Raw genomic sequence first — 20,227 nt, 5'->3', positions numbered from 1 at the left:
GCACTTGTGTCTGTTTTCTTTTTGCCAGTAGTGTTCGGATGTGAAGTAACCCAAGGCCCTAGTGATCCTTGCTACTCCATGTACTAAACTTGGGCCTGCCGCAATATGAGGCTGCAATGTCAAGTACTGAGCATTCTGATCCCATTCGGTGTCACAACATCAGGATGGGCCAGTACATGGGCAGGCTGTTTCTAAGGAAAATCAAAGAACAAGAGTTAAAGCCAATTAAAGGGCTAGAGAGTTGATTCCTCACTACAGCATGAAACTTGGGAAGAGGCATAAACAACAATGGATCATTAGAAATTTCACTGGCCTTTTTAGAATAGAGTGGTTATTCCACCATCCGTTTGGCGAAGAGCATGTGAGTCTATAGGGAAGCTGATTGTCTCAGAAGGTATAACTACAATACAGAAGAGAGGTCCTCCATATCACTGCCCCATCTTCATCTCTTTTAGAAAAATGAGGTAATTAGGAAAAAGTTACAAGGCTAGGATAAATAAAACATGCTACTTATGACTCTATAGGCAGGATCAAGAGGGACAAGCAAACACTGTGTAAGACAGAAGTGTGCAGATATGTCATGCCAAGGGTGACACAGTACTTCTGCATGTCAACCCAAACTACAAAGATGTAGCTGATATTGTGCAAGTTAATACTCAAGCACACCACAATTTATCTTTTTTTCTTTGAGACAACAATATGTGAGGCTTCTTTCAGGGCAGAACTCTGAGCCTCAGGGAAACTCAAATATCTTCCTACTCTGTGAGACTCCCATGGCCCAATTTAAGCTGCTGCTGCTGCGGGGTAGAAGGGCTAACTTCTGAGCTGGCATAAATTTCTACAGTAAACATACTATGACAAGTCATTCCAAATTAATTTTTTCCTTTCCCAAGGTGAATTTGCCAGGTTCTGGGCTAAAATATTCTCTCTTGCTTTTTCCCGAAACACTGTGGTGCATAATAAAAATCAAACTTCAGGAGGCTGTTTTACTGCTAATTTTAGGCAATGAAATGTATCATGTATGTATTCATGATACATGCAAATCACCATGTATCTGGAGCACAACCTTCCTTAAATTTGGGGTGTTCATCTTGTGAAATCTGTGGCCATTTACGGAATGCAGAAGTTGCACTGATAAACGCTTTTCACTATCAGACATAAAACGTGTTTGTTATTGTACTGACCTTGGGAGATGAATAGAAAATTGCTTCGTCCTTACCCTGCAAGACAGCCACAGCAGCTGGCTATGCTTTAGGACAGGCCAGACTAAAATAGGTCTGTCCATGTGATAGCTTGATAGAAGAACCCTGGAAATTCTGCAAGTTATTTGAGTGCTGCTAATAGTCCCACCAATAGATGAAATCCCTGAAAATGCATCCCAAAGTTGGCTCAGTTATTTAATTTAGAATTCACTGATCCACAGAGCTGACAACAATCTAATTTTTGGGAAAACTTACTGTGATTGGTAACTGTCCTACCCTTCAAAAACCCCCAAATCTACTCTTTTTATAAAGCTAATTGGGACAGGAGGTGTATTTGTGGGGAAATATTTCAGCAGAGAGAGAAATCCTATGGAAATGAAAGATTGTGTAGGAAGCACTGCCCAAACAGTACACAAGCAATGGGGTTTTGTGCAGTATCCACCACAAGTATTAATTTGGAGAGATTAGAAGAATCATCATTAACTTGCAATCCAAATAATTTTAAGAAACTGAGATCAAGGTAATTTAAATATGAGTCGTTTTGCTGATGGTTATAGTTTTTGCTGCTTTATTTGCCTGTTTATTATTTCTTTCCTCTTGCCTTTCTGTGGAAAATGGAATATCAGCAAAGGGGAAAGGCCAGGGAAGAGCAGCGCCCTCTGCTCCTGCTTTAGACAGCCACCAGCCTTAGAGCAGGTAGGTCCCGCCCTACCTCCTCTCTAGAGCCAGCAGAGGTGCCTGCAGAACATTTCAGGAGCTGTTGCTCTGTGTCTGTCCCTAACTTGTCCTTGGGAGGCACACTCTGCCGCGGCTACCCAGGGAGCCTGGAGGGCATGGCCTTCTCATCACCTTTGTTTGGCACTTACCGTCACTTGATCATAGAATTATAGCATAGTTTGGGTTGGAAGGGACCCTCAGAGGCCACCTAGTCCAACCCCCTGCAATAACCAGGGACATCTTCAACCAGATCAGGTTGCTCAGAGCCCCACCGAGCCTGGCCTTGAACATCTGCAGGGATGGGACATCTACTCTGTGCAACCTGTTCCTGTATTTTACCATCCTCATTGTAAAAAATTTCTTCCTCATAATGTTGATGGGAACAGCCAGCAAATATATAAGGGAAGAGGGAATCTGCCTATTCCCAAGGCCCCAAAAAGTATGTATGTTCAAAATAAGAGCAATTTTAAAGTACAGTAAAGTGTTACTTCTAGCACGAATAAGAAAAATAATGAGTAGAATGAGAGGTGATTTTCAAGCTGAATCTTTTTATTGAAATATTCTCTCATATGCTGTTATTATTCTACAGTAATGATTCTTTTAGGGCAGTATTTTACAGCGATGTTAATGTCTCCATGGCACTACAACCAGGGAGGCCTTCCAAGCACACAATTTCTCATACGGTTTAGGAGCTCTTCCATTTCTCTATGCATTTATGCTACACCACTGACTCGAGATATTAATATTTGATCTAGAGCAACGATAATGCTCTGCTTTGCTTCATCCCAGCCTTTACTCCATCTCCTTTACAAACATTGCCGGGGAGTAACCGGGCCTCGGGAAGCAGGAAACTCGGCCAAAGCTTGTCTCTGAGTACCTGCCAAAGCTGGGACTAGAAGACAGACAGACTCAATTCTTCTCTCATTTGAGAAGCAGCTCAGGTCCACATGGCTCTGAACTTTGGAGATGATCTGCCTGCTAAGCCACCACACATTTATGATTTGCAGGTTTCTAATCTGACTTGGCTTCATTTTTTAACTTTTTATTTTCTTTTTAGAGAACCAAACTGTTCACTGGGTTTGGCAGCTGATGGCTATTAACTGTCACACTCCAATAACCAAGGGATAGTTAGAACATCATTAAATATTTGCACTGTGCAGCAAGGCTATACTTCATCTCAGTACACATGAATCCCATGCTCTTTTCACACTGGAAGAAAACCTACCTTATTGCTATTCAAATCTATCTGTCTGTCTCTCTTCCCATACTGTCATTACACATGCAAGGCCTGTCAGTGCCATTGACACAAAAAACCCCTCTCATTTTATGCCAACACCAGTGACACCTGAAAAAAAAAAAGAAGACACAAAAGAACTACTGGCTTTAAAAATTTTGTTTATTTGGCCTTCACTTTCTAACAAGGTCACTTACTCCATATCTTTATAAAAGTATTTTTCCTGCCCTGTAAGGGTGCGTGTTTTCTCTCAAAGGAATGAGTTATAGATAATTCTAGATGAAAAGTGGGTTTTGGTAACTGAGGTTTGTCTACTTTTATGTCCCTGGTTAAATTTTGAAGCTTTGTTTTGAGCACAGTTTTTTTGCCCTCATCATCTTAACTGCCACTTTGAGTCTAATCTTTTAGGAAATATCCTATATAGGCACTCCTTGTGGTCTGCTTTTAAAAAGCAAAATTTATTTTGGCCTCTGCAGGAAGCATTTAAAGCACATAATGAATAATGTTTGACACAGGAGTCAGTTAGCAGTCATTTTAGATTAACAACACTGCTTGGAAAAAAACCTTGCAGGGGATTAGACGGAGGGAAAGATGCTTAGGCAATAACCTCTGAGCCAGTTGGTTGCTGAACTATTCACAATAGACATAACTATCTCCGAAGGTCTTAAGTGTGAGAATTATCTCCAGGAAGAGAACAATGAGTTAGTGAGATATAAAACAATAGGCTCATGCTCTAATACAAGCAGTTAGCACCACACATGTTCTCTTCTCATTTAATCTGCAAGACTTTCAGACAGTAGCAGTTGGTGCCCAAATTAAGACTTCCTCTCTCCCTTTGATCTTATGTAAAAACTAATTAATTGTATAATCTCCAACACCTCTGAAATCCTGCTGTTTAAAGGGAAACTATCCCTACCTTTTCCATGCCTGTCTCAATTCACTAAATGAGAGCTATATTTAACAGCAGGCCAATCACATGATCGCTGAAAAGGAACAGCACAAGGATCTGTAATCCTAATGCTCTGGAGCTGTGATTGCTATAAATCCTTTGCAGAATGATTTCCTTTAAATCCCAAACATGTCATCACACTTTTAATTAACATTTCTTTATGAAAACTGGGGATAAGACCCTTTAAATTAAAGATTGTTCCCAGACTTGTCATCTTAAAACACTGTGCATTTCTATTGTCATTTTTATGTAGCATATTTTACTACACTGTATAAGTAAAGCCCCTTCCCTTCCCTTCCCTTCCCTTCCCTTCCCTTCCCTTCCCTTCCCTTCCCTTCCCTTCCCTTCCCTTCCCTTCCCTTCCCTTCCCTTCCCTTCCCTTCCCTTTCCTTCCCTTCCCTTCCCTTCCCTTCCCTTCCCTTCCCTTCCCTTCCCTTCCCTTCCCTTCCCTTCCCTTCCCTTCCCTTCCCTTCCCTTCCCTTCCCCCTCCTTTGCCTTACCTGCCTTAACCTCAAACAAATAGTAATGTTTTTTTAAGGGTAAACAAATAGTTTAAAATTAGTTCATGTACAAAAGGGAAAATTCAAATAATCAAGACCAGCAATGAGTACAGGCAAAGATGTGGCTGATACTGCACTACTTGAATTCTTACCACCTTCATCTCTTGACTTTTACCAAATTGATCTTACCGCATTCTTTACAGAGAGAAAGAGATTGAGAGAGGAAAGGGGTCTGCCCAAAGTAATGAAGTGGATCACCTGCAGAAACAGGAACACCACCTTTATTTCCCGTTTCCCTGCTCTTAATTCTTCTCAACTCTTCAGCATGCAGCTTTCCGAATATCGGGCCCAGTTCCTTGTCTGTTCACCTCAGCAGCATTTCTACCTACTTATGTGGTACTAAACCAAGCCTAAAATGCACAATGCTGGGCTTTGGCTGATGGTTAGTGGGAAATGCATTTAAAATATTGTTTTTTTTTCCTGAAAATATCCCAGGTAAGAACTCTGTGCTTGAATGATGGCTTAAGCTCAGTGACAGACTCACTTCACTTATCCCATCTGGGATTTGAGACAGTGGCACATGCCACTGGCAGACAAGTCTTTTGATGATGTTTTTCAGGAAGCCCAGTTTTCTAACATGCCTCTGTGTGGAATAAGCTGTTAGAGGACCAAAGAGAGAGGAAAAATATTTGTGAGAAAAAATATTAAAGATGGCACCATTATTCATTATATAGATAAACCCCCCCTTCATCTGTGAGAAGCAGGAAAGAAATAGAGCTCCTGAAAAGAATCCAGAACGAAATCGTCAGGCAATTTGACAACACAAATTGGAATTATTTAGCATGATTTGGAAATAATTTTCTAAGCATCTATATATCACCCAAGAATATCCATTAACAGATATCAAAGAAGTAATGAATGGCTAAATAGAGCAGGTCAGACTCTCGTGCCCTTCCATGGTGTGGGGAGTAGTTTATTCCTCAGCTGCTCTCACTGGCTTCAAATTATGCTTTGTAGCTGACACTCGAAGCCAAATGTCAGGAGCCCAAGCTCACCAAGCGCGTCAATGGAAAAGCTCAGGACAGAACCTCTGACTTGACTCTCTTGCATTCTGAATTGAAAACAAGCAATAGCCTACAAGGATAAAGCCAGACCCCCTGCTATGTCATGACTACCTTTCTTTACATATCTTTCCTTCATTTACAGCAATTATGCTCTCTTGTAGTTTCATTGGTATGATAAAGAATGTTTAAATATTTATATTTTGTTTTAAATGGACCATTATTATCTGGCCAGGACATTGTGACAAAGTTCTTTTAAAAGGAATGGAAGGTGTCATGGATGCAGAGTAAAGGGAACAGCAAATTTAGCCACTAGACCATTGGGTTTTTCCTTAATGACAGCCAAATTCATGCAGTAAGTGTGGCATGGCATATGTTACCATACATTAAGAGCAGGGAATGCAAGACATCCTTTCTTGGCTTGTCAGCTTTTCTTGATTAAAATATAACACATAGATAAATCAAGTTAAAGAATAAAAAATTAACCATGCAATGTAAAAAAATAACATTCTTCTGATCAGCCTATAAAGCCTGAAGACCATGTGCACTGTAGCTTCTTTCAGTTTTGTTTGCAGTTTCATTTTCCCTCCACTACATTCATTCCTCTTCCTCTCTCCTGTGCTAGAACATGAGAAATGTAAAGTCCAAAGCTCTTTTGAGAGTAGCACTATGGAGAAACCAGGCAAGTCCTATTTGCACAAAGCTGTTCAAAACTAGGTCCACAGATAGATAAGGACTGTCCATGCAGCCTTTTTCCGACAGAAACTGTGAGCCCAAGTCCTTGAAGAACAGACCGTACATAGTGACCTGTGTTTCCAATGATGCAGTTCCATGGCCACATGAGGATTTTCAGAAGCAGCTGGTTTGAATTTCCTTGATGTACCTGCAGAGATCCCATCAGGTGATCTCTAAGACAACAGAACATGTTGTCCAATGTGTCAGACTGGATACTGGGCCAAAAAAGGGAATCAGGATCATAGCGTTAATTTCTCTTCATGCTCCTTGCAATACACAAACTGTAATAACAACATTCAGTCTCTGTATGTCCCTTGTTCCATGCTATGCAGTAAAATGTGAAGCCTGCACTGACTTAACATTCTTTTATGAACCCTCGCCATTAATTTTTCATCTCTCCTGAGGTACAAGAACTACGCTGACGTTCTTTCTCTTCCTTACTGCTGAGATCACCCTTGAACACCCACCTGGACACTGAAAGTCACATATAAAATGCTGAGATCTTGCAGGTGCTGTGGGGTAAGCACCCATTTCCTGTTCCCATTCAGTACGATACGTGGAGGAAAGCCGGACACACACCCCAATACAAACCAGGAGTAACTGTATGACATTTTTTTATTTATCAGTATCAAATTACATAGCAAAGTAATGAGTGCAGTGTCAGATCACCTCTTTGAATACTGTAAATACAAACAAAATCCATCATATTGCTTAAGTATCCAAAGTAAATTAAAAGTTTAAAAATGTGCGTTTCAGAGATTCCGTTTGGCATATCCTGTCAATATAGCCTGCATAAATATTTCTGTACCTCATTTTCACTATGTGTACCTTAATTAAATACAGCCTTTAGAAAGCTCACATGAAGGAGATAGGATCTATCTGTATGTTTATGTTCATCATCAACTCACGCATCTGCCCTGAAATCACTGAAAGTACCTGTCTGCTACCTCACCTGTGCCTGTGACTGTGAGTGCACACAGAGTGGCCAGACCCAAAGGTACTGGCATCAGTGCAAGATGACTGAATGCACGACATCAGCTTTGGGTCAGGTCCTGAAGTTACTGACAAGAGAGCTATTCACTTTGATGGAAACGGGGCTGGCTCTGATGGCCAGACCTTGTACACTCAAATAGGTAAAGAAATTCTTGGGGCATTTACACCACTCATTATACTAGTGTGACTCCACTGTATAGAAAGAACAATTCCTGGTTTATCACGTTAAATAACAAACAAAGTCAGGCCTGTTGATTTTACATGAGTAGGATTTGGCCACTGCTGGATACAAACTAGATAATTCAACAGAAACACTTTAATCGTGTTAATCAGCAGTGTAATTTAGATGGGACTTCCTTATAAACTGTGTAAATAGAACAATTTTTCCTGATGGATGAGAGAATAAGCTTCACTTAGCACTGTTTCCAAAAGTTAAGACTGCTGAGACATTATCGTGGTATGAAAAGGAAAACACCATAGAAATTTATATTTTGCTTAGAATACAATGAACAGAAGTACAGAAGCGTTGATGCAGGTAATTGGAAAGGCAAGGAAAAGGAAGGAGGAAAAATGTAGGCAGGAATCCCATGGCAACATGGGAATTACTCTTGATCCCTCCAATTCACCAGTATCAGTGGAAGTCAGGCTTCTCTGGGAAGGTGCAACCCGAACGCTTGATGATTACGCTGGCTGCGTAATGTCCAGCTCGGATGCACTCGGTCACTGGCCGGTCATAGACGAGTTGTGAGAGAAAGCCTACGGAAAAGTGGGAGAAAAAGAAAAGGAAGAAAAGGGTTAGATCAGTTTTTTGAGTGTATCAGTTTGTCATGGGGCAAAGCACTGAAATACTGGCCTGTGTGCACACGCCAGGCTAAATTTAGTATTGTGCTTGAGTGACCTGCTGAGCTGGAGTGCTGCTGCTGTTATTTCTACCTGAAGTCTCCAGTTGGCAGCTTCAAGTAAATTAAAGATTAACAAGACTGATGTTTATTAGTGCCGTCAAAATGATTTTACCAGAGTTCTTCCTCTTTTCCAGAGAGAACACCTGATTCCTCAAATACCATTTGAAAAACACAGCAGCAGTTTTCCCTGCTGAAGAGAGCTCCTTCTGTTCATACTGGCTGCAGCCCCACACAACTGTCACTCTGCAAGCTTTTCTCAAAAAATGGGAAAGGCAAATAACAAATAAATGTTATCTATATTCACAGTTACAGGCGTTCAGAGTGAAAAGGAGGTGAGAAATTTTTACCTGATGAGGAAAGTTAGATGATATCTGTTGCCCTTGATTATGGGAAATTTAACCTAAGACTTGAGGAACAGCGGGCACCTCTTAGCACATTCAGATACCTGCAAACCGCAGGGAGAGCCACACACCTCTCACAGTCGGGGCACTTGGTGAACTGCTTTAGCTAACAAAGCCCCAGGATGCACAGCTTAGAAACCCAGAAATCATGGGGAGATGAGTGTTTTAAAAAACAGAGCACCTCTTGAAATGAATATAAGCAGAGACTCCTAATAAGGGGATCATTCATAGTACCTGGAAAAGTTAGGTACAAGTGGCACCAGAAATTTTATGGATTGAGTCCGTCATTTCTAAAACATTTTGTCTTGGCTGAATCTATTGTGATTGAAAGCACGACAGAACTTACGGCAGAGGTGAAATATGTATTTTATATTTGGAAGAGGTTTTCAAGATGTGAAAAGTAAACTTCCTATCTTACAATTTAAAGCTCCACTCCGTCATTCTAGAGGTAATATTTTATTCACTTTTATCCTGTTCTTAATATATATCAGATGTATCTCTCTTCCTCATCCAATCACAGGAGAAAAGTGAGACTTGCCCAGGAAAATCAGAATTCTAGCAAGCTGAAACATGTTCTTTTAAAAACTTTCATCCACCATTTGAAGTTCCTGTGTCATACTCCAACAGGCCTCGGGCCTTGACAGCATAAATCTAGCCTTGAATCCACATCTCTCGTAAGTACTATGTAGCTCATAGGTACCAATTTCTGACATATTACAAATTTTGATTCAAAGTTGATGTTTTGCTAGTTTGCTTTCAAATACACTTTATCTGTTCAGCTTGGTTACATTATATTTATCTCATTTAACCTGTGCTCCTTTTCCAAATATTTTCTTTTGTGGCACATTTGAGTGTATTTTTAGAAGATTATAAAAATATTTTATCCTATGCAATAATACCTGCTCCTTGAAGATTAAAAAATATGTAAAACATGAATAATGTTAGGTTAACAAAAGATAATACTGGTGAGCAGAAGACCCTGTTTTCATGAATTACAAAGATTCTTGGCTTCTCAGTCATGACTGATAGTGAAAAGGAGCCTGGTTGACGTATAGTTTTCTCTAAACTGTCCTGAATAAGAGAAGAGTTTGAAACTACTAAATCTGTGAATCAAATACTTTTCACTGGAACAAGGCGGCCACAGAAAGTAGGCATTTTAGTTGACAACTAGGAGAAAACTCCTATGTTTCTGCCATCAGTTCTTTTCTAGAGAACCACATATTAGCTAGAATTTCACAGATATTGACTCACACTAGCTGGGAAAAAAATGATTGCTTCACCAACAAAGTTAAGTCCATATGCACAAGTGGTGAAAACAGGAGTTTCCAGTATACAAAAAGACGAGAATCTGAAGCAGGAAGAAATTGTGCTGTGAGCGCTCTCACTGATGGCAGTCAGGGGATGACAGACAACACAACTGTGGCAGGATGGTCCAGCTGTAATAGTTGGGAAACAGTTGAGAAATTCAAACAGCATGCCTGGCAGAAATCAGACCATTTCTGAATAACAAGATGAAAATGGTATGCTCTCCATTAAATTAACACGCGTTCTTAGGAGAAACTTTCTTGGATATGTGGAGAATGTCAATCATGAAATTTAAACTGCCTGGGAGGCTGGAGCTTGCCAGTGTGCTTCTGGGTGGTTAAAACTTGAGAGCGAGTCGTAACCGTATGTAAAATGAGGCTGTTAAGACAGTCCATTTCTGACTCAGTAAGTATCAAAGATGCACTGGGCAGGCCTCCAAAGGCAAACACAAGGCTAGGTTTTGTGCAGAGCATGAATTCAGAGAGGAGTTTATACAAGAAAGAACAACTGTCCTCTATGTTTATGATCCAGGCATCAAACACATATGAAGACAAGAAAATCCAGGGAGCGAAGGACCATAAAACATGGATTATTTTTCAATACCAACTAGACTGGGACTGTCATCACCTCCCAGGCTCCCTGTAGTTTCAAGCTAGTATGTATTTTTTGTCTTCAGTGAAGCTACTTCTTATTTATTCTGACCTAAATGAAAGCAGAATCAGAAATAAAAACATTGTGTTCTAATTGGGGATAGAAATGAGAGATCTCTGTGATTTCAGTGTGGTGGAGAAATGACATGAAGTACAGCTGTCATATATGAGATACGTAGAAACTGCAGTGGGGAGTTTGCCCTCAAACCATTCTCTTGTCTGTTGAGTATGTGTTTCATAGATGTGCTATGTGTTTCACAGATGAAATAGAAATGTATGTGTTTCACAGATGAAATAAAAATAGCAGTACCTGACACAATATCCCTTCAAATGACAACACAAACACACATATCACAAACACAGAACTACATCACATACTAATACTAGACAGTTGGCAAAGCAGACCCCAAGGGAACACCAGAAAGCACTGTTGTTTGAGCAGAGAAACAAAGAGCTCTATCAGGTTGGCTGCCTTAGCTGCAGAATGTTCTTTTTAGTTAATGCAGTAAAAATCAGTATGGTCAGAATATAATTCAGAGATGACCTCCTCCAGTGTATAAGGTACTGTGATGCAAACCCCACCAGCTGAAGAACATACTGCTCCATCTGTTTTTCACCATCCTTCTTTGCTGCTTGTATAACCTGATACTCTGTCAAAATGAGCCAGATTAGTTTAAACAGTAAGCTGTTGAATAGTAGATCTTTGCTAACCCAGCCGATTTAAACTGAAATGGGTTAGTGAGTACTCAAACAGCTCTGCCAGCGAGCAGGGCAATGGAGGGAAGATGATGAGCAGTCGAAGACTGTAATCTCTTTAAGGTGCCATGACTGAAAATGCAAGAAGATAAGTGAACATGGCTTCAGACTTCACACTCCTCCTACAGTTTCACAGACTGAAAGAACAGGATTGAACTCTGATCCTGTATCATGGGCCTGGGATCACAGAACTAGATCATCCCAGCACATACTAAAGTAGCTCAGCAACTATTTTAACTTCTGCAATGGCCTGAACTAGTTCCTGGCTATCATTAGAACGGAGCACAGAAAGCAGTAGCATATTTTGGCTACGAAAGACAACTTCACTTCAAATATTTTACCGACACAACTTCAGGCAATATTGTCTACCATCTTCTAATTCACTTATTCTGCACCAGCATTTCTACCGTGCTGAAGCTGTGGGTGGCATTACAGGCATCATGTACAACTCCCTTCATACTACAACACCGAGGCAAGGACCAAACTCAAGGCTTTCCCACTTGTCTGCTTCCTGCCCTGACATCCAAAGTGTTTATCGTTTATGGAGTAAGAGAAATAGAAGTTGCAGGATGACTAATAGCCACCTTGCTGTAATTAGCCATCTCGGTGAGCTTTCAGAGTAGACTGGGATGTCTTTTGTTACTCACAGGCATGGACAATCAAGTAACCACCTCGTACCTAGTGATGATAGGAACTTATCTGGAACTGTGTCCAACTGAAAGCAAAGATGACTTTGCTTCAAAAGCTGCTTTAAACCTTAAAGTGGTACAAAATGTATTTGCATTCCCAGATGATAGATTGTAAGTGATTATAACACACCAATAGCTATTTTTGGCCCATAATTATTTCTTTTCTGCTCAACTGAGAAAAGCATCTCTGAAATCACTTTGCTGAAAAATTTGCGCCTGAAATAATTGAGAGTTACTCTTTATTCTCTCCAGCTTCCTTACTACATAAGCTTGAAGACAATGTTTATAATTGTTAGGTCTGCAAACAGAATGAGGGACAGAAAAGTCAAGTTGCTTTCTTCCTTTTTGTGCTCACCATCAAATGAAAAGTTCTGTAAGCCAAGTGCTGTAAGTGGTGCTTGAGCCTCAAAACCCACACCCAAACCAAGGCCCTCACTGAAATCTGCTCAAATCTCTTTGGGGATGTCAATACAAGTCTGAAAAGACACAGCAAGACAGTCCACTGACTGACACAAAAGGTGTTGTCTTTACTTTGGTACTTGTAAGAGCTGAGTAGCACTTAAAAATCATTAAAGGAGAACCAGGTTCATTTTCTTGTGGCCAGCAAAATAGACATTTCAGAGGCAACTTCACAGAAATGAATGATTTATTTGAAAGTTTTGTTTCCAGATAATCAGTGGTAATTCTAAATGAACACCTAGTGCTAGTGCATTTGGACAGGAATGTGAGAGCCCAATAGTGGAGATTTTAAAACAGTTCTGGTCTGCTTCAGTAGTGGTTTAACAACACTTAAAAACAGCTCATATTGAAGCCAAATGTTTCTTTACAAATTGTACACTTGACAATTAATTTTAATGACTGTTAATTACTAATGCTGGCTGGAAATCCATTTATAGCCTCCGACACCCAGCTCTCCCACTTCTTGTCTTTCTGCAGTCTCTCTCACACTTCCAACCTTTATAAAATGTCCAAGGCAAAATTAACGTATTTTTTTAAATGCATGAGAGAAAAGCAGAAAACAAGCAATTATCAAATGCAGTCATTATAAACAATTACAAGCTGACCCTGAGTCAGAGCCCCTCAAACCCTTTTTGCTATGTGATGTTCTCAGACAATCCTCCTCTTCCAGCCGAACCCTGGAACACCTAATATAGTCCATGCTAGCCAGGCCATTCACCAGCCAAATTACCTGAGCCACAGAAAAGACCATGAATAGCTGAGCTGCCTCTTCTCTTTTGTATTTAAAGTTTCTACAGCTTGATTTGTGAACTGCCTTTTTAAAAATGGTGGTATTCCACCATGGGGGACAGTTGCAAGCATCTTCTCACACTCTCATTTGTATACAGCTTTTTTCACAATTGTTCAAACGCTCACCTATTTTTATGTGCTCCACAAGCTTTCCAGGCCAGCAGTGTGGGAAGACGCAGTTTTCAAGAAACATCACCCTAGCAATTTAAAGCCTTGTAGCTGATATGACTGAGGGTTTTTTGGATGTCTTTTAGTGCTGTTGGAGTGGGCTAATGTGGTAGCATGAGTCCAGTCAGCTGTAATCAGGTGGTTAGCAATGCTGGTGCCAAGAGCCAACCAGCCAACCGAGGTTTTGTAAAAGATGTTGGCATAGATGATTCTGCAGTATAGTCACTGAACGGCCGTACGTCAACATGCTGAGGTTTCTCCTTTTTTAATTTTGTGGCAGATGGTGGATATTTCAGCCAAGAACTGTGGTAAGCCAGAGGCCCTGCCCATTGCTATCAAACTGAATGTTGGCTATTCTAAATGGAAACGTTTTTGATTAAGGGTGGGATTTGGCTTCTGTTTTCATGTATTTTGGCACTGTGGACTGACACATTAGACTTACAATATATAAGACAAATTACAGGCAAGCATCTTCAAATACACTATACTTTCAACCTTATGCGCCTTAGCACTTTCTCAAAATATAGTGCAAGAATTATTCCACATATGCACATATCTGTTATCAACTACAAATGTATATGTGTACAAACAAGTGTCTTTCCCTCTCTTAAAATGAAATGGCTCTGTGCTTCTACTGAACAGTAGTGCCAGGCTAATTACAAGTGAGAGAAAAAAGGTTACCAACCCTTTCAGAAAAATGGTCATTTAAGATGTATATCTAACAAGTGGCAACCTTGAAATCTCACTTTTACTGAAAAGAACCTTAGAAAACCCTTCCTGACTATACCACTGGAGGAAAGTTTTAATAAAAACTAATTAAACTACAAAAATCCCAAGTGGTTAACTGATTTTAGGGGCTAAATTTCTGGCAATTCTAATTATCCTCTTGTGGCTTCACTTAGTGTTTCACAACCATGACAGATGACAATGAAAAACTGCAGCTAAATTCATCCTCCCTGACACCATGCTAAGCACTAGCTTTTCCCTTTCCAAGTAAAATCAATACTATGTTTGAGTAAACACGTTTACAGCTTTATTAGGATGTCTCGCTTGTTCTGTAACAGCTACTTGAAGCTGTGGTAACAAATCGACTCAACTCAGTTAAACCTAGAGAGCTGAGTAAGAGGCTCATCGATAAGGCTGTTATAAAAATAAACTGCAGGAGATCAGAAAGACGGAACAAACAGACTGGTAAATGTCAATATTTTTACTTCCAGAGAATGACAAAACCATGAGATCACGAATAAAATGTTTCAGAAGTCTATATTTACTTGATTTATAAAATGATCACATGCTAAATGCTTTTTACTGTCTATGTACAACTCCCTTACACAAAATTCTTACTTTCTAATCACCAAGATGAATAATCAACCAAGCATGATTTCAAGAAAAGCAGTTAGTATTGGTATTGCTGTCCCCAACCCTCTTTCTTTATAAGTACAGGCACACTTTGAATGTGTTGAATTTCTGTAAGGATCACTCAGATGGTTATACATTGTCTGAGGTTGTACAGTCACTTATGGACACATGCAAATAATACAACTTTGCATTTACTAGACAACTATGAATAAATGAAGGAATGTTTTCGGTTTGGCAGTCTTTTCCTGGAATGGAGAGGAGGTGTTGATTGCACAAAGCAAAAAAAGAGTTCAGACCCTAATGCTTTAAACAATTACATGTGGAAAATGTTAATGTAAGATTCCTGCAAAAAAGCTGAAATAAAACTCCACTATATTCCCTGTTATTCCATTAGCAATCAGTTACTCAAGGCTGCATAATATTATTGCACTGTATATACGATTATCAGTGTTCAGACCTACTGAACAAGCTGCCATTCTTCCCAAGGTATGTATAGATGCTTGGGCCCATCAGAGACTCTCTCTAAGGAAAATTGTTTCTTTGATGCCTCTGTGCAAGTAGGAACAGTGGTTGTAACTCTGTAGTGGTTTGGTCCTAAAGGCTGTGTAATGGGTGGAGAAAATTTAGATCCCGATTTGAAGCCTACTGAGATTGACGGAGTTTTCCCATCGCTGGCCTGTGCCTTGACTGACTACTGGCCACCAGTCGAGGAGGAGCAGCTCAAATCTGGACGAGAGAGGCTCAAGTGTTTTATACTGTGACACCCTGCACATTAATCATCCTCAGTGGACTCTATATCACCTCTATTAAACTCACCAGCGCACCTTGTTGTCCAAGAAAATAATAATTTCAGTCTACAATATGCTCCAAGAAAGATGTAATGGAGGAAACTGATAAAAAAAAGCTATAACTCCTGATGGTTTCATCCTATTTTTAGTTTTTAAGTCCACGTGATGAACTTTGGGAAATTGCCTTTTGGATCAAAATCTGGTGGCTTTGGGCTCATTTCCAACAGCCAGGATCAGGGAAAACATTTGATTAAAAAAAAAAAAAAAAAACAAAACAGAAACCACAACAAACCAACCCTCCAAGCTTACAAGGGATATTCAAGGCGCTATATGCCAAACCAAATACAGATATTTTCATTGGAAGCATCCTCTCTATCTGATAAAACTACTTTCCAGGCTGATATTTCTCTTTGTTTTTCCTAAAATAATTTCCTAGGAAGTTTCCTAGAAGTGTTCTTCGAAAGCTATGATTCTCCTTAGCTATTTTTGAGACAGCAGAAAGAAATAAGCTTTCTTTTATTAGTACCTGAGGAATTTTTCTGAGCCTCAAAACAGATCTGTTATATTGACATTAAATGATGCAGATTACTACACCTACTGCTGGGGATAAGAACAGAATTTCGCTAATTTAATGTAGAAATAATGAAGTTCTAAGCATAACAAAATAGAATGCTACATACTATCTTCTATTCAGTTTTTAACATATATTCAAGTACAAAAAGGGCTACGTAAACGTAACTTCATAGTTGAGATTCATATGCACAAAAACTAGGAGATTTGAAGTTGTGCTTGCAGAGCAACCATCTCTCAGTAAGGTTTTATCTGCAGGTATGCTTCACCACAATCGAGCCACCAGTATGTAAAGACAAACAAAAAGCAACACCTAGAGCAGTGGGAATATGGTAGCTAGACAGCCTATGTATGAACCTCTTGGCTTCTGTGGGCTGAAAGAGCCTACCCTAGCATTATATTCATAATGCTTCTACTTGACTACAGTGGCATTTAATACCTTTTGCCTCTTTAAATATCTGGTATGGTCCTGGATTGACACTAACCTTTTACTGATCACCAGTAACAGTAATGTCCCACTAAGCAGAGTCGGAGATCAGTGTGAAACAAACCTACAAGCACTACTACTATCACTGCTTAAAACTGTGACCATGTTTTCTCTTTTATTTCTTTGTTTATTGCAACCTAGCCATCTTCCCACTTCACATATGAGCTCATTTCAGTGTGCGGAAAGCAAACAAATGATGGGAGATGTTACCATCCTATTATCAAATAGAGCCAGTTGCGAATGATGATCTTGCGAGCAAATCCCACAGCCTAGAAATACCTTTATGGTCAGTGTGTCAATCCCCGTAGCACCACACGAAGTCATATTAGACATGAAATAGATAACATATTTCAATGTGTTTTTCTATTTCATTGTGTGTTGTTGTATCTCCTGTGAATATAGCATCAGCTTAATCTGACACATCGTTCCTTAGGGGACTATATCCTGCCCTGATCCCCAGGGGAATGTTCTTGATGATCCAATCTGACTAGTGCTTCTGTCTCTACTCAGAATACATTAAAATAACACAAAAATATTACCCATAGTCTGCAAGCAAGGTAATAATAACTCATTAAAGTAATTTCTAACCTTCCACATGAACATTTTCTTCATCATTACATGATTTTCTAACACATGACACATTAACATGAAATGAAATGTTATGAGGATAGGGATAGTAGGCATGACAAAGTATTTTAAATGGCGATGATTTGCTTTGAGGCGTTAAGTCAATTTGTAATTGTCCTATAGCTATTACAGCAAAAATTGGAACTTTAAAATTGCTTTTGAAAATCTATTTTTAACACAGTAGGTTTGTTTTTTTAAAATATACGCAACCTATTCAATGTTTATTTCTCACAAAACCTGTCCGGAATGTCAGTGAATTTATGGTGAGGTAAATTAGGCCTTTTAAAACTCAATTTTGCAAAATATTAATCCTCTTGCTGTGTACTGAGGCTTCCTTGACACTGACGGTGTCGCTGACAGTAAGAGAGACACAGCAGCCAGAAGGATCAGGTCCTGCTTCAGCCTAATCAGAAAATTCTGAGGGTTTTGAATTTCATACACTGATCCTTTTAAATGGATCTCTCTCTTCTACATGTCATTTAAAAAATGATAGCAAGTATAGTAATTTTTTGCTGTACATTAATTCTACTATGTATTTTTCTAGATTGCCTTTAAATTGTATAGGTGAAAATGTGAATTACCATATTTAAGTTACTATATTTTGATTAAAAATACGTATGTAATAAAATTAAGATAAACAGTTAGAAATCAAGAGAAGGGTAACAATTAAAACAAAACAATTAAACCAGATTGGATCAGATTTAAGTGATACTTGGACAACACTTGCTACCAGTTTTAAGTATCATGCCAGCACAGAAGAGTGCATTAGTTCCAAAGAAATAATTTTGAATGGAAATTGGTAAAAAGTGAAGCAGAGAATTAAAAAGAAAACATTAATATTCCATGTTTTTCCTGAGTGACATCTATTTTTATGTTTTTGTTTAAGTAGCTGCAATTCAAACTGTGACAGATTTCTAAATTGTGCCAGTACTAATGTTGAAATCACTAACGAGTGGCTACACTATTGATCAGAATAATGATGTGCCTCTAGCTGAGACTGAGGAAAATCAACTAGGAACATATAATCTGGTAATTTTCTAGTTTCTAGGTGGTCAGTTACACAGATAACGTGGCCATCTAATAGCCTAGGTTTAGATGCGATGTTTATCTGAGAGTTAAGAATGCCATCGGAGCACATGGGCGGTAAGTCATGGACATGTTGACAAGTTATCCCCTAGCAAGCAAAGATTGATGCCCTGTCTGCAGCTCAGCTATTATACTCATGTATGCTGTTTATAAAACAGGAGTATTAAAGATGGGCAAAACGGGCTGTCAGTCAAAACACTGATGACATTAAGAAGGTATTTTCATTTCAAAGCTTCATATCTCATCAGCCATGATCTCAGTAACAACAGGATTGCTCGGAGGCAATTAGCCACCCATGTTCTATAAATGAAGACTAAGAGAGTGCTGATTTCTGTTACAACATTTATCTTTACTTCAAAGCAAAGACAGAACAATTCCAAGTAGTATCTCCTTGTCTCTTCACTCGTGAAGATAAATTTTTTAGCAAAAATCAGCCGTAATAAGTTACATGCACATAGACCGTTAGTCAGTATCACGAAAAAAAATACCCCTCACTCCCAGCTGGTGAACAAAACTGCATCTCAGAGCTCCGGCATTATCAGAAGGCAGTACTTCAGAGCAGTGACATTTTATTCAGTGTCTTTCTCTCAATCAAATGTGACTAAAAAATGATGGCAACTTCCCAAGGTATCTTAAACAAGTATAAAAACCTGATATGAATTACAGACAACTGTAAGTGGATTAAGTAGCTTCTGATACCACAATCCTGCTGTTCAGTAAAGAACTGTGCCTAGTTCCTTGAACTTTTATTTCAACAAATCTGGAATGTTTTGGAGGTGGTGAGCACTGGAGGGAGGGCAGCTCTTACAGCACAGATTCATACAGAGATGAAAATACAACAAATAAGAGGAATATTTAATTCCTCTGCAATGTTTTTAGTGAAAACAGATTATTTGACCATTTTAAAAAGGCTTACAAATCCATTTAGGAGCTTTTTTTTTTTTTAAATTGTAGTCACAAGCTTACTCATAATTTAGTATTCTGACAAATCACCTGTCTCTGCTGAAGGCATTATCAGACCTTTTGGGCATGTTTAGCACTCCTGGTATAGCCATATAGGAACTACCCATGAGCACTTATTTTATTTCTCACATGTGCACATACCTCCACCCATGCAATTCCTTCACATGAAATAGATAAGGCACTTATTAAACAAAATCATGAATATGGTCTGTCCTCACCCTGCAACAGATTTATTGTGAGAAGATGGAATTCCCATTGTTTAAGCTTCATTTTTTTCAGTTCAGCCAGTTTCTACTCTTTAGCTACCAACACTGCCCTCTGAAGATGAGTGAGGCTGGATGTTCAGAAGAGCAGGAAACGGCACATGGGAACCTCCTTCCTATAGGATTAGAACTCATAGGACCACAGCACAATTAAAGTTGAAAGGTATCTCTGGAGATCCCTTGCTCCAGCCCCTGGCTTAAAGTAGGGCCAACTCAGGTCATGTTAAATCACACCTTGACGATTTTTTATTTTAAAGATTCTTGAATTCCTTCTATAAATGACATGTTGATCTGCAGATCAACAGCATAAAAATTACGGTACTGGATCAAATTATTTTTCCATTTTTATCAATCGTATATTTGTTTAAATCCACCGGCTTCCATCAAGGTATTCCAAATTCATAGCAGTGTGTTTGGAAAACAGAACCAGACCTTTTTTAAAAAACAGATTCTGAGTCAAACTTGCAATAGTGGAGGAGTAATGATGAGCAATTATTCTGTGCCCTATGGGTTCCTTGTAAACCTATATTTACATTTCTTGTGCTGTGTTTTTATAAACATACACATATGTAAA

The 20,227-nt window shown here is 39.2% G+C and overlaps 1 protein-coding gene across 6 annotated transcripts in view; it reads right to left on the bottom strand.

Moving 5' to 3' along the window:
* Positions 1–6,995: 6,995 nt before the first annotated feature.
* ADK (adenosine kinase) overlaps positions 6,996–20,227 on the bottom strand; it is a 288,751-nt gene continuing 275,519 nt past the window's right edge. For all 6 annotated transcript variants that reach the window (XM_065067582.1, XM_065067581.1, XM_065067580.1 and 3 more), the window contains one exon: positions 6,996–8,147. In XM_065067582.1, the coding sequence (XP_064923654.1) occupies positions 8,023–8,147 (125 nt within the window). In that variant the 3' untranslated portion in view covers positions 6,996–8,022. The remainder of the gene's footprint in view (positions 8,148–20,227) is intronic.

The sequence above is a fragment of the Columba livia genome, chromosome 6 (genome assembly GCF_036013475.1).
Source record: "Columba livia isolate bColLiv1 breed racing homer chromosome 6, bColLiv1.pat.W.v2, whole genome shotgun sequence".
NCBI classification, from domain to species: Eukaryota; Metazoa; Chordata; class Aves; order Columbiformes; family Columbidae; genus Columba; species Columba livia.
The sequence above is the reverse complement of the archived record's forward strand: the minus strand, read 5'-3'. Positions and strand labels throughout refer to the sequence as shown.